The following is a 13527-nucleotide window of genomic DNA, read 5'->3' as shown; positions in this document are numbered from 1 at the left end:
AGCTTCTCGAGTCTCTGGGATAACATTCTATTGCCAGACTCACACTCTATTTTTACATTTAAAATTTCTCCTTTAAATGACTCAGACAAGGAATTTAGATTACAATGGACAATAAAAATTGTTTAGTTTGCAAAGCATTTAAAAAAATTTTTTTTGAATGGGGTACCAGGTAGTGAACTCAGGGGCACTCAAACACTGAGCCACATCCCCAGCCCTATTTTATATTTTATTTAGAGAGGGTCTCGCTGAGTTGCTTAGGGCCATGCTAAATTGCTGAGGCTGGCTTTGAATTTGTGATCCTCCTGCCTCAGCCTCCCAAGATGCTGGGATTACAGGTGTGCGGCACTATGCCTGGTGCATTTTAAAAATCTGAAAAACATTTTGACATAAACAATCTTTAATCTCTTTCACAGTCCTAAAAGATAGGTAGCATGGGGCACTGTTGTTGTTTTATTGAAATTATAATCAAAGCTCATGGCATTTCCCTAACCATAGAATTAAGAAATGTAAGAGCCAAGAGCCAAATGCCAGTCTTTAGAATCCCAGTCCAGTGCTTTGCCCATGCATTGTAATGCAGTGACCAAGTACATGGGATTTAAAGTCAGGCTCACCTGAATTTGAATGTGACTCCTCCACTTCCTAGCTATGTGACCTTGGGCAAGTTGCTTAACCTCTCTGGATGACAGTTTCCTTGTCTTTACCTGATTATAATAATTGTGCCTACCACATAGGTTGGTTCAATGGACTACAGATGGATACCTAGCACACTCAAAAAATGTAAATTATGATTCATTTGTTTATATAAAAATATTTGATCATTGAAAGCATTGTTTTCTTCTCCAGGACCTATCTCGGACATCCTTACCGCCTGATCAAATGATGGCTCTGACATTTATAACATATATTGGTTGTGGGCTTTCATCAATTTTTCTGTCAATTACTCTTGTAACCTACATAGCCTTTGAGTGAGTATCCTTAACTGGGAATTTGGATTGTAGGACTTGATGCTCGCCTCCATCACCAAAATGTATTAATTAAGCACTTTCCTCAACCTGCCCTGCCCTGTACACCCACCTCATGGAGCACCTAGGTGTGAAACTTTATGAGGCTTTTTGGCTTCTCTGCTTGCTTCCTCCCACAAGTCTTCAAGTTCAGTAAAGGCAAGGATTGCAGCATAATTGTCTCTGTACCCCAGAGTGATGCCTGGTACCTAGTCGACATTTAGTGTGAAATGAAAGATGGGGACACACCCTGAAATCCAAGACCTTATAGTCTGAAATAGGCTACAACAACACATGAAACAGAATAACTATGAGTAAATTAAGCTTCTAAATTATACTGAACAAGCATAAAAGATTAAATATATTAACTGGTTTAGAGATAATGAAAAAGGGTGTAAAAAACCTCACTGGAAAAAAAAATAGATACTTGGTGGGTGTGGCTTTGTAAGTCAAAACAGGAATGACATTCCAAAAAATGGCTTCTCTTGGCTCACCAGAAAGGTTCCTCTAGTCACTTTTTGGGGAAAATTCTAACAAATTCTATTGAAAAAGAAAGAACTAGGCATTCTTGTTATATTAGCTAATTGAAACAATATGTAGATTCTGGGATTTAGATTTTGGACACTGATCAGGAAATGTACAAATTTATTTTCAGTGCCAAATTTAGAGTCCAGCTGTGACTACAGATCTTCTGGTGGACCTTTGGAAATATTCTTAGTGAGACTAAATTACCATAAAGCCAGCCATTACTCAGAATGATTTCACCAGTTCTAATTTTGCACATATAAACATGTACATGTCATCAATTAGCTGTATTTTCCTATGCCATTACATTTAGCTATAGTTTAAACTCTTTCCATGACCTCATTTTAATTAATAACCTAGGATAATATGGGAATCTGGCTACATTTTGAAGATCTGAATTTAGTAGTCTATTACATGAGAAGGAGCAGCAATGCTTCTAGAAGTAGTTTGGGAGATATGGGGTGGGTAGTCAGTAGAATCTACTACAAACTATTTAAAAGTATGGATCAACAGTCAGCATGTAAAAAGTCCCACAGAAATCCATACACAAATTTTCCGTATGGTTACCATAGATGATTTGGTTAAGATTTTTCCTTTGTTGCTGATTTTAAAGTCCCCCATACATACACCCACTCAAAGACAGAGAAAATTTATACATATCTTAGACATTTACCAAAGAATAAAAATAAACTGCCTAGAACTCATAGATAGCCTGTCAAATATGCTTATGCAAGGGTTGGCAAAATGTAATGTTAACCTTTTCTTGCCCTTTCCTTTTAGAAAGATCCGGAGGGATTACCCTTCCAAAATCCTCATCCAGCTATGTACTGCTCTGCTCCTGCTGAACCTAATATTTCTCTTGGACTCATGGATTGCTCTTTATAACACAAAAGGCCTCTGCATCTCAGTAGCTGTATTCCTTCATTATTTTCTCTTGGTCTCATTCACATGGATGGGCCTAGAAGCATTCCATATGTACCTGGCTCTTGTCAAAGTGTTCAATACTTATATCCGAAAATACATCCTTAAATTCTGCATTGTTGGCTGGGGTACGTATAAATTTGCTTTCATATGCCCTGGACATTTTCTCTAGTGTTTTGATTTTTATTAAGGTAGAGACATGATGAAGCAGATCACATTTGGCAAGTTTCTAAAACAGCTTTCTATTCCTACAGGCTGCACTGTCCGCAGAGCTACCTTGTGTAATATTTTTCTAGGACATGGTATTTCCTCTAGATTTATTATGAATGTAGAACTCTTTGAGGTTGGACCATGAATCCTTGTTGTACCTCCAGCAACTGAATTTGAGCTAACACAGAAAGTGCTAGAAGGTACCAGAATGTGCTCAATAAATTAAAAATATTTGTGGTAATGAGGCCAAATTCTCCATCCCTGAGCTCTTGGCTAGTCTTGTTCTGATTTGTACCTCCCACATACCAGACACATGTATGAGAATGATGTACTCCAAAAGGCAGAGTAAAAGGATGTACACGTAAACCAATGTAACTTCATTGCCACACTGGCACAATATTTGAGATCATGTTACCTATTGGTGGTGGGTCACAAAGCCTTAGACTTCCCCAAGATCTTGTAGGGCTTCTTCAGATCCTAACCCAATGTAGGTGCCTCCTCAAATCCACCTGATTTTCCTTGACTAAAGATAATCCAACTGCTGCTTGAACACTTCCATTATTGGGGAGCTCATTATCTTACAAAGCAGCCAATGACCACTTTCCAAAGCTCTTCAGTTCCGTTTTCCCATTAAGTTCACTTGGCTCCCTGGAGACATTTACCAATGGTTTTGCTGTCAAGACAAAATCATCATCATCATCATCATCATCATCATCATCATCATCTGATACCTCTTCTGCCCAGGAATCCTTTGGATTATTCACAAGTAGTATAATGCCCAATTTTTCAAGGTATTTTCACATAAGTCACCTTATTAAAATCAAGCCTGTGGGGTACTTAAGGCAGTTTTTGTCAACTCCAGGTGAAGAAACTGGCTCAAAATGCCAGTGTGATTTATCCCCAATTCAGAAGGCTAGAAGTCAGCCAAGCCTGCCTTTCTGATTCCTTGTGCAGGCCCCTTCTACTATATTACAGCTGCCACCGCCCTGCAGACTCCCTCTTCTTCAGGCTCAACAGTCCCTACACGCCAGGAGTGCAAACCTTTCATCATCCTTATCACCCTGCCTGTCATTCTTTGTGAAGAAAAATAAAACAACCTTTTCCCCTAACTTGCCCCAGAAAGATAAGTCCCTGTTCTGGATATTGGGCACAGATTCTGTCTTCTTTAGAGAAAGCTTAAAGGTCAGACGCCCTTGTGAAGAACAAGCTGCCCTACTATCACGATTTGATTTTAATTTATTTTATTTAATTTATTTTGTGGTGTTGGGGATAAACCTAGGGCCTTGTGCATGCTAGACAAATGCTTTGCCACTGAGTTATATCCCCAACCTTCCATTATTGTATTTTTAGGAAAACATCTTTCTTAGGAAATTATCATATGTCAATATCATTAGAAGGTTCAAATACAAAGGATTTAAATGAAATATTACATTGTACCAGGCATTCCAGCCAGTCTGTGAAAGCAATTGTTTTTTATTTCTCTGAGCCTTGAGTTAGATGGCTGGTTGGTCTGTATATATAGGTGAGGTGGTGGCATAGAGCAGGTGGGTAATGATCTAGAGGGATGAGAAGCCCTCTTTCCCAGCCAGAAACCATTTTAAACTTATAGGAACTTCTCATTTTCCTCTTCTTAAACTCATAAGCCCTTGAGAGAGCCAATAATAGTGGCAGCCACCTCCCCCATATCAGCTAGGATACGCTGGGTTCTAAATAATCAGGATTTGGGGGGATAGGGATTTTGGTAGAGTACTTGCCTCACATGTACAAGGCCCTGTGTTCAATCTCCATGCACCACAAAAAAAAAAAAAAAAAAAAAAAAAGAATCAGGATTTTGGTTTCATTATGAATGATTCACCAGGAATTGCTTACTCTTAAATTTACATTCCAGTCATGTGTAAGTTAAGGGTAACACTCATTGCTATAACAGATAAGCCTTGAAATCTCAGATGATTATCTCCTGCTTATACATGGTCCAGTTACAAGGAGTAGAAGAGTTTCTGGTCTTGCAGTTTTTCAGGGATCCAAGATGATGAAGACTTCCTGGAAATGGTGCTTCCAAGGTTACTCTGAGTTTTGGGGAAAAGAGAGTAAAAGATCTCACAAGGGCAGACCTGGAGTGGAATTTATCACTTCTGACCAAATCCCACTGACCAAAACTTAGTCATGTGGTGTTACAGGATTGGGGACTTACAGGAAACTGAGGCAGCAGAAAGCACCCCCCCCCCTTTTAAACCCCAATTCTAGGGATCAAGTCAGAAAGATTTAAGACAAGTCACTACAGTTATAGGTTTATTAGAAGGGATAGGAAAGGAGAAAGGGAACACTCTCAAGGGAGAGAGTGGGTAGTCTCAGAGAGGAGAGGAACAGCATGACTCTCCAGCTCTCCAGATTTATTGGAGATCCCAGGGAAGTTTCCAGAGAGTCCCGCCCAGATTCACCTTTTGACTTTTGACTGACAGCAGATGACATCAGACCTTCAAGTCCTTACTGCCAAGGCAACTTTAGATCACTTTGGCCTCTGCTAACCAGTTCTAACTGGAACCTATTCTTACAGATTTTATGGTTGGGGGAATTATCCTTATCTCCCTGAGTTCTGGGATCTGATCTGTGTAAAGGTCACAAAAGTCCCCCAAACTTGTGTTCTTATCAGCATTTCAGGGCCTGAATTTCTCCTGCAGATAACAGGTAGTTTGCTAAGGAATGTAACATATCTTGTCAGCTTAAGCCAGACAGGGCTACAAGTAAATAGCTTTTTAAAAGTAAAAGTGTGTGGGATCAGCACAGTGGGCCCCATCTATAGAACTAATCCCCTAACCTCATGTTCCTACCACTTGCATCTGTCCGTTCCCTATCATGGCCATGCACACCTGGCTGCCAGGGAGGCTGAGAGGGTCTATCCATGTGTCAAAGAGAAAAAGAAACTCATTTGGTGAATAACCAGTCTCTACCATGCCACAAGAAGTAAATGGAATGATCTTTAGTCTTTTTTTCTCACCACCTTTGGTTGTTAAAAGTATGTGTGACCAATGTTTCCCATCTTCCAGGGGTACCAGCTGTGGTTGTAGCTATTGTCCTGATTATATCCCCACATAATTACGGGCTTGGATCCTATGGAAAATTCCCTAATGGCTCACCAGATGACTTGTGAGTACAAAATTCCCTGAGGTATTGTTAAGTAAACTAGAAAATAAAATTCTCCAAGAAAATGGAGGATCTAATCAGCATATCAACTCCAGCTGTCATCATAATAAAATCTAATCATATTTAACAACAGCCTTCACTGTCATATGTAATGAGATAAGGTAGTTGGAGATGCAATTATTTAACTAATGAATTAGGAAAAACTATATTGGAAATATTTTATTAGCCTCTCATAAAAATGAAACAAATTACATTATATTAATAAAGCTCATGAAATAGAATTGCTAGAGTTTGCAAGGGTGAAATCCTGAATGTCTAAAAATATTTTTTGAAAATATTTTTAATCACCAAGTGTCCTAAGATAGATTCTTGTCCTTAAGAGCCATAAATGGTTGTGGACAACAGCGGCTTTATCATTTTTTTCCTCCTGTAGAAAATGTTTTAGTGATACATTATAGACTCAGTGTATCATGTAGAACACTATTTCATCATAGTAATGTGATTTCCCCTTTTTCTCCCCCCCCCCAAATTCCAGTTGCTGGATCAACAGCAATGCAGTATTCTATATTACAGTTGTGGGATATTTCTGTGTGATATTTTTGCTGAACATCAGCATGTTCATTGTCGTCCTGGTTCAGCTCTGTCGAATTAAAAAGAAGAAGCAACTGGGAGCCCAGCGAAAAACCAGTATTCAAGACCTCAGGAGTATTGCTGGCCTCACATTTTTACTGGGAATTACTTGGGGCTTTGCCTTCTTTGCCTGGGGACCAGTTAACATCACCTTCATGTATCTCTTTGCCATCTTTAACACCTTACAGGGTAAGCTCTACACCATTAAATACGAGCTGAATGATCCCAGTTGTATAATAAAATATCACTACTAAAAGAGTATCTGCAAAGTAGCTTAGTGGTTTAAAATACATTCATTGTTAAGATTTATTGCTGAGAAGAAGAGCTTTGAGATTCTTGGAAGAAAAGTGTTCACTAAATTCAAGAAATTGTGCTTTTTTCCTCTTTATCCATTGTTATCTCCTTGGAGAGAGAAACCTGCCAGGAACTCTTCTGAGAGAGCCAATTACTCTTCCTTCACTTTCTTCTTTCCTTTTTTATTTTTTTACCTTTTAAACTAATTTATTGAAGTAGAACCATAAAAGCACACATACTATACATGTCCATAGGAAGGCTGGCCACTTCAACCTAGGCCAGCATTTGATTTGGAGACATCAGATGATAAATGGAAAGGGAATAAACAGACCCAAGTGGCAACAGTCTTCCCAGAGGCTAATCCTTAGAAGTTACTGAGCTGACTCTGCAGCACGAAAGGGGCAGGCTCTGCATGTTGCCTTTCCCTTCTGAGCTTTCCATTTGTTAATGAAACTCAACAAATGTTCCTTTTGGAACCCTCATAGTTGTATTTTTTTTAAGTTTTTGTATTTTTAGATTGTCTTTATTTTGTTTGTTTGGCTGTTGTTAAATATGGTGCTAATCATATTTAACAACAGCCTTGAACCCAGTGCCTTGCACATGCTAGGCAAACACTCTGCCATTGGGCTCCAGCTTCAGCCCCATAGTTGTATAGTTGTATTCTTTTTTTTTTTTAGTTGTAGATGGACACATTTCCTTTTATTTATTTTTATGTGGTGCTGGGAATTGAAACCAGTACCTCACATGTGCTAGGCAACTGCTCTACAGCTGAGCCACAATCCCACCCCCATAGTTGTATTCTTTATGAAAGCAAATGACTAATTTTTTTAGAGTACTGTTATAAAACACTTGTCAGCTGTTAATTTTTAATGGAAGTGCTTTGGCATTAAAAGCCCAACAGGCTAATAGGTTTACATACAATAACAATAATTCACTGTCCCATGGCTTCCTTTTATTCCAAATCCTTGCTTGAGATTCTCATTGCAGTCTCTCATCTGCTTGTTTTCCTGTTGCTTTTAGCTCCCCTAGCACCCTCACGTAGTTCCATCAGGCAATAGATCATTTTGCTGGTTTTCAAAGAAATCCCACCCAGAACCAGAGTGGTGGTACACACCTGTAATCCCAACTGGGGAGGCTGAAGCAGGAGAATCACAATTTCAAGGCTAACATGGCAATTTAGTGAGACCCTGTCTCAAAATTTTAAAAAATAAAATAAAATAGGTTGGGGATGTAGCTCAGTGGTAGAATGCTTGGCTAGCATTTCTCAAGGCCCTGAGTTCAACCCCTAGGACTGAAAAAAGAATCAGAAAAAAGAAATCCCACCCTGATATGAATTCAGATATCTGATTTGGTCATTAGTTCTTATTTTATTTGGAGGAAGCCCCAAATATGCTTATTGGTTACATATGGTTGTTAATTTTATCTGTAATATACCAGTCTCCAAATTGGTATATCCAGGTATCACATTACATGGTATTAAATACCAAAACAAAAACAACAGTAGAGAAGAGCAAATTATTTCTAAGGGTTTTGAGAAAAATTTTATTTGCTAACAATGGCATACTTAAATAGTATATACTTTAATTCAAACAGTTTATATGCCCAAATCACATTAATCATTAACACAAAAAACTAGGTATCCACCCTCACGTTTAATGTGGAAAATGAACCTACCTCTTTTTCTGTATTTCTCCAGAAAATCTTCTTATTTGAGTTTGAATGAATAGAAAACATTTTCTGCTTCTTCTATAAAAGAGAAGTAATGTCTAATTCACAGTGCTTTTGAGTTGATTAAAGAGAGCTATGCATAGGTTCTGATTTGGGCTGTGTGCATCTCCATTTTGACCTCTCTGACACATGTTGTTTTCCCCCTAATGCAACCAAGGGTGGCCTCCCAGGGTGACACTTTGAGGAAAGGATACAATATTCAGACAGCAGTCTTGAGGGTGGGCATGTGTACCCTATTAGAAGCAAATCTGGTATTTCAAAAGATTGTGTATTTCAAAAAGATTGTGTATTTCAAAAGGGTTGTGGAGAGAGAGAGCACCTCATAATTCATCCAAACATTCAGCAAATATTATTGGCCAAAACCTTGGGGTGTGGCAGAGAGAGAGGTGTGGGGAGCCTTGGCCTGCATAACTGGGGATGGAGGTGGAGTCTGAGGGCCCCTTCAAATCTTCAGTTTGCTCTTCTTGCTGAGACATCCCTGGAGAATGTCCTTAAGCAGGTTGGTGGGCAGCAGGAAGATAGTTAATGAGTGCACTGGGTGTACCACCCAGGCAGGCACATTGGGAAAAGGCCAAGCAAAGACCTGACAGTGGGCCTGAGAGAAGAATGTGAGACTGTGAAGGAGATGACATTTGACAAAACTTGGAGATGGATTATGAATCCAGAGGGAGGGAGAGGTAGGAGCCAAGGACCCACCAAGGTGGATGGCTTATACTACCAAGTCAGGGAAGGCCAATGACAGAATGTGAGAGGAGAGACAGTGAACTTAATTTTGGAAATGTGAAGTTATCATTGTTTTTATATATTTTTGGGTTTTGTTGTTGTTGTTGTTACTGGGGATTTAACCCAGGGGCGCTCAACCACTGAGCTACATCCCCAGCCTTTTTATTTTTATTTTTTTATGCTTGAGACACAGTCTTGATAAATTGCTTAGGGCCTTGCTAAGTTGCTGAGGCTGGTTTTGAACTTGCGATCCTCCTGCCTTAGTCTCCCAATCGCTGAGATTATAAGCTTGCACCACCAGGCCCAGCCAATAAGTATTTTTTATCTTACAAAAATTTTTAAAAATGAGGGGCATTCTCTGGGTGCCTTTCCATAGCAAGCCTTGAACTTAGGACTTTTTTAGTAAATGTGTAAAATTTCACTTTGCCTATAGCTGCCAAAGATTTTATTTTTTTGCAAAGTAAGCTCATGATATTCAGGTCTTATTTGAAATTTATTATGTTATGATTTGTTTTTCTGTTTTCCCCCTTTAGGATTTTTCATATTCATCTTTTACTGTGTAGCAAAAGAGAATGTCAGGAAGCAATGGAGGCGCTATCTTTGTTGTGGAAAGTTCCGGCTGGCTGAAAATTCTGGTAAAAATTAACCTTACTTTTTCTCTTCCTCTCAAATCTCAAGGAAAGGATGTATAAATTAAACTCCAAAGCAATCATTGCTAAGGGGCCCTTGGATCTGAAAATCAAAAAACAGAACCTGTGCAACAGAAGCCTATGGATTGTGAACATTAGGGGGAAAACCTAGTGAATAGTGGTGTTTGGGAATTTTACAAGCAATAGAATTAGCGGACTGGCTGCTTCTTGAATGAAGGAAGCAACAGTGACATTTTTAGAATTTATTTCCTATTGAGTTCATGTTTTTCATTTCCCAAAGTAATTTTTAATATTTTCCTTCATAACTTTTTAAGGGTTGACTCAACTCTTTCTCCACAGGTCCTAGTTGTCAGTCACTTTATTTGTTAGCAGGCCAAACTTTGTATATAAGCTTTGTCACACATTTGGTTATTTAGAAGTTATTTTTGCATATGCTCTGTTGGGTGGTAGATTTTCTTAAAAATGAGAAAAATTAAGTACTGTTTTAAAAAGCAAGATTCCTTTTGTGTGAATATCATCCTTTCGGTACCTGGGTTGGGGGTGAGGAGCACTAGAGTCTGTTCTCAGGAAATGGCAATACACATAGGCCAGTCATTTCTATGGATTCAAGAAGAATTAGACATCACAACACAGTTGATTCCTGTTCTTGTGAAGACAGTGTGAGGCTTTGAATTAGTACCTAATTCAGTAGTTATTTATAGACACAATCAAATGAGCTTGGCTTTTAGTTCCAGGAGAATATAGTTTACTTTTAACCAGACAGTCATTTAAAGGACAAATGTAAATAGTCTAAATGAAAAAAAATCTTTTATCACACCAGCTTGTGAAATGTGTGACTTCTCTATAAGATCTCAAAGTGAGAAATCTGTTGCTAGAACTTGTTACACTGTGATCTGTCTCTTGCATTTGAGCTTCAACATAGGCCCTGTTTTTCTGTAATGCTTATTCTGCTGTAGACTGGAGTAAAACTGCTACTAATGGTTTAAAGAAGCAGACTGTAAACCAAGGAGTATCCAGCTCTTCAAATTCCTTACAGTCAAGCAGTAACTCCACTAACTCCACCACACTGCTAGTGAATAACGATTGCTCAGTACACGCAAGCGGGAATGGTATGTATGTCTCAATATAGTATTTCTCAAGCTAGTATTTATTTTTTTAAGTAGTTTTATCCTTTAGTGGTATTTTTGCAAAGCAAACTGAATAATTACATATATGACTAGTGGATCAAAATGGGGTTCCCTTACATAAAAGAGAAGTTTATTTATCCAAATATCGCCCAAAGACTTCAGTACTGTGCTCTATGAGAGCAGTACCTAAAATAGTCCTTGAGACTATATTAATTTTTATTACATCTATAATCGTACACATCTTCAACACTTTTAAACCTTCCTGTTTTTCACTTTTCATGTTTGTTAATTCTTTCCCACAGTGTGGCTGCCTTGTGACAGCACCCAAATCCCCACAAATATATCAGATACTAGAAGATGAATTGTGACCAGTATTGGTGACCGTATATGTCATCAGTATATGAACAGATTATTGCTACTGTGCCTCCTGCACTCATTAAGTCTGACATTTCTAGCTAAAACTTCATTACACTTTCTTTCTTTCATGAGACTGGGCTGTTCATTACTCATAAAAGCTTGCCTTCTTCTGCTTCTTAATATTATCTTTTGCATTTTATAAAAACCTAAGTTCTGCCAATATACTTTCTCCTTCCATGGAGAATTTATCTTTATTCACTGTTTAAGGGTGTTGGTTCTTTTCATGACTAATTCAAATAAATTTGTGAGAAAGTTCATACATTTACCAAATGGTTTTCCAGTCTCCTGAGGGTTGGGGAGCCCTGGTGGTTTGTTCAGACTTTAAAAATACAATAGGATGCCTTGAAATCAGTTTCTCAACCTCAGGTACAGGAGATATTTGGGGCTGGGTAATTCTGTTTTGTGGAATTGCAGGATATTGAAAGCAGCATCCCTGGCCTCTACCTAGTAGAGCCAGTAGTGCCCTACCCTCATTTGTGGCAACCAAAAACATCCCCAGACACTGCCAAATATCCCCTGGGGGATAAACTTGCCCTTGGTTAAGAACTCCTTATATAAAAGACGAGAAACTGCTGCCATGTGGCCTTGGATCTTCTGTCAATACCAGAAGAAAAGGTCTGGGCTCTATGCCAAATAGCTATATCAGGAATGATTCAATGTAGGCAAACGGAGTAGAGGCAGTGGGAATCAAGGTTGGTTAATAACTTATTGTGAGAGAGCAAGTTGAAAAGCGAGAAATCGAAGAATGGGCTGGGTCATCCAGAAGTCTTAAAATTGCATGTGTTTGGCATTCTTCATCCATAACCAGAGTTTTCCATATTCTACAGAGAGCTCGGAGATGAAGCTTCACCTGCCTAGCCCTATCAATGTATTGTCATTCTTTGGGGAATCAAATTTGACAGAAGTAGCACATTTGACACAGCTGCTTGACACAGCTATTTTTGATGCCTGACAGTGAGGAAGGGGTACATTTTAAGGCCACCAGAATGGCTGTTTCAGACTACCTAATAAGTCTGTCAGATGAATATCCCTGATTTGTCAGTCCTCACATTAGGTTCAGGAATGGATGAGGAATGGAATTGGCAATTTTAAAAGAGACACTAGCAGCTGAATCGTTTGTTTATTATACTGGGACAAATTGTTCCTGCACCAAAATGTCCTCAGACCAAAATGCCTAAGTCAGAACAGCTGCCTCAGACAGTCACATGCCCTGTTTGAGCTGTGGCACAGATGGGGCTGCATTAACCAGATCCACCACCTTGTCTGCATGAATGTGACATATTTCAGTTCTAAGCTGCCTTAGATAAATCATATCACAGAGTCACAAGCTCACAGTGTGGAAGCAACATCCTGGCATGTTGATTTCATCCCTTCTGAGCCATGGAACTTTGGGCAGAGCACTTAATTTCTACAAACCTAATTCCATCATCTTTGAAATGAGCATAATAATATCCCATAGAGTATCTATCCCATAGAGTTATGAGATAATATTTATCAAGTGCTCAGTGCTGATATAATTACTGTTGTTGTGATTACATCACCAACTAACAAATGGGCTTTTTATTCCACTTCCTACACAGTCTCCCAATGGTACAGCATTCAGAAGGATGGTGCCAAGTAGCTAGAAGTTCTTGGAAGCTATGTAGCCCTACAATCTGGGGCCTACTTGGGGTCCCAGAGACCTGGGTCCAATGTATAGGTGTCACTGAATGCTCAGCTGCTCCCTGCCTGGCATCTTAGATTGGAATCTATGGTTTTCTATTGGGAATGAGTTCTATCTCAATTTAGACAGAGAGGCTGGCTTAGAAGATGGTCAGAGATTTCTTCTTGCCATGACTGTTATGGTTGGTTGCTCTAACTTTCTCTGCTAGTACAAAGTTTCATTTTATAGGAATCTTAGAGAAGCAGGAACCTTTAAGGGTATATATGGGGATCTCTGTTAGTCTTAACTTTTGGGGGAGATCAAAATATTGCCTTAGGCTATCTTATATGTTCTTGAAGTCAGTATGTTTTTGATCAGAGTTAGAAAAGGGGCCTAAAATAAAATATATTGGCTGGGTGCTGTGGCACACACCTGTGATCCCAGAGACTTTGGAGGCTAAGGCAGGAGAATTGCAAGTTCAAGGCCAGCTTCAGCAACTTAGCAAGGCCCTATCTCAA

General features: G+C 39.0%; 1 protein-coding gene across 5 annotated transcripts in view; it reads left to right on the top strand.

The window, feature by feature from the left end:
• Adgrg2 (adhesion G protein-coupled receptor G2) overlaps positions 1–13527 on the top strand; it is a 64311-nt gene that overhangs the window by 48722 nt on the left and 2062 nt on the right. For all 5 annotated transcript variants that reach the window (XM_048796327.1, XM_048796326.1, XM_048796324.1 and 2 more), the window contains 6 exons: positions 844–965; positions 2307–2575; positions 5702–5801; positions 6334–6617; positions 9707–9808; positions 10780–10932. In XM_048796327.1, the coding sequence (XP_048652284.1) occupies positions 844–965; positions 2307–2575; positions 5702–5801; positions 6334–6617; positions 9707–9808; positions 10780–10932 (1030 nt within the window). The remainder of the gene's footprint in view (positions 1–843; positions 966–2306; positions 2576–5701; positions 5802–6333; positions 6618–9706; positions 9809–10779; positions 10933–13527) is intronic.

The sequence above is a fragment of the Marmota marmota genome, unplaced genomic scaffold (genome assembly GCF_001458135.2).
Source record: "Marmota marmota marmota unplaced genomic scaffold, marMar, whole genome shotgun sequence".
Taxonomy (NCBI): domain Eukaryota; kingdom Metazoa; phylum Chordata; class Mammalia; order Rodentia; family Sciuridae; genus Marmota; species Marmota marmota.
Note: the sequence above shows the minus strand (reverse complement) of the source record. Positions and strands in the feature narration are given on the sequence as shown.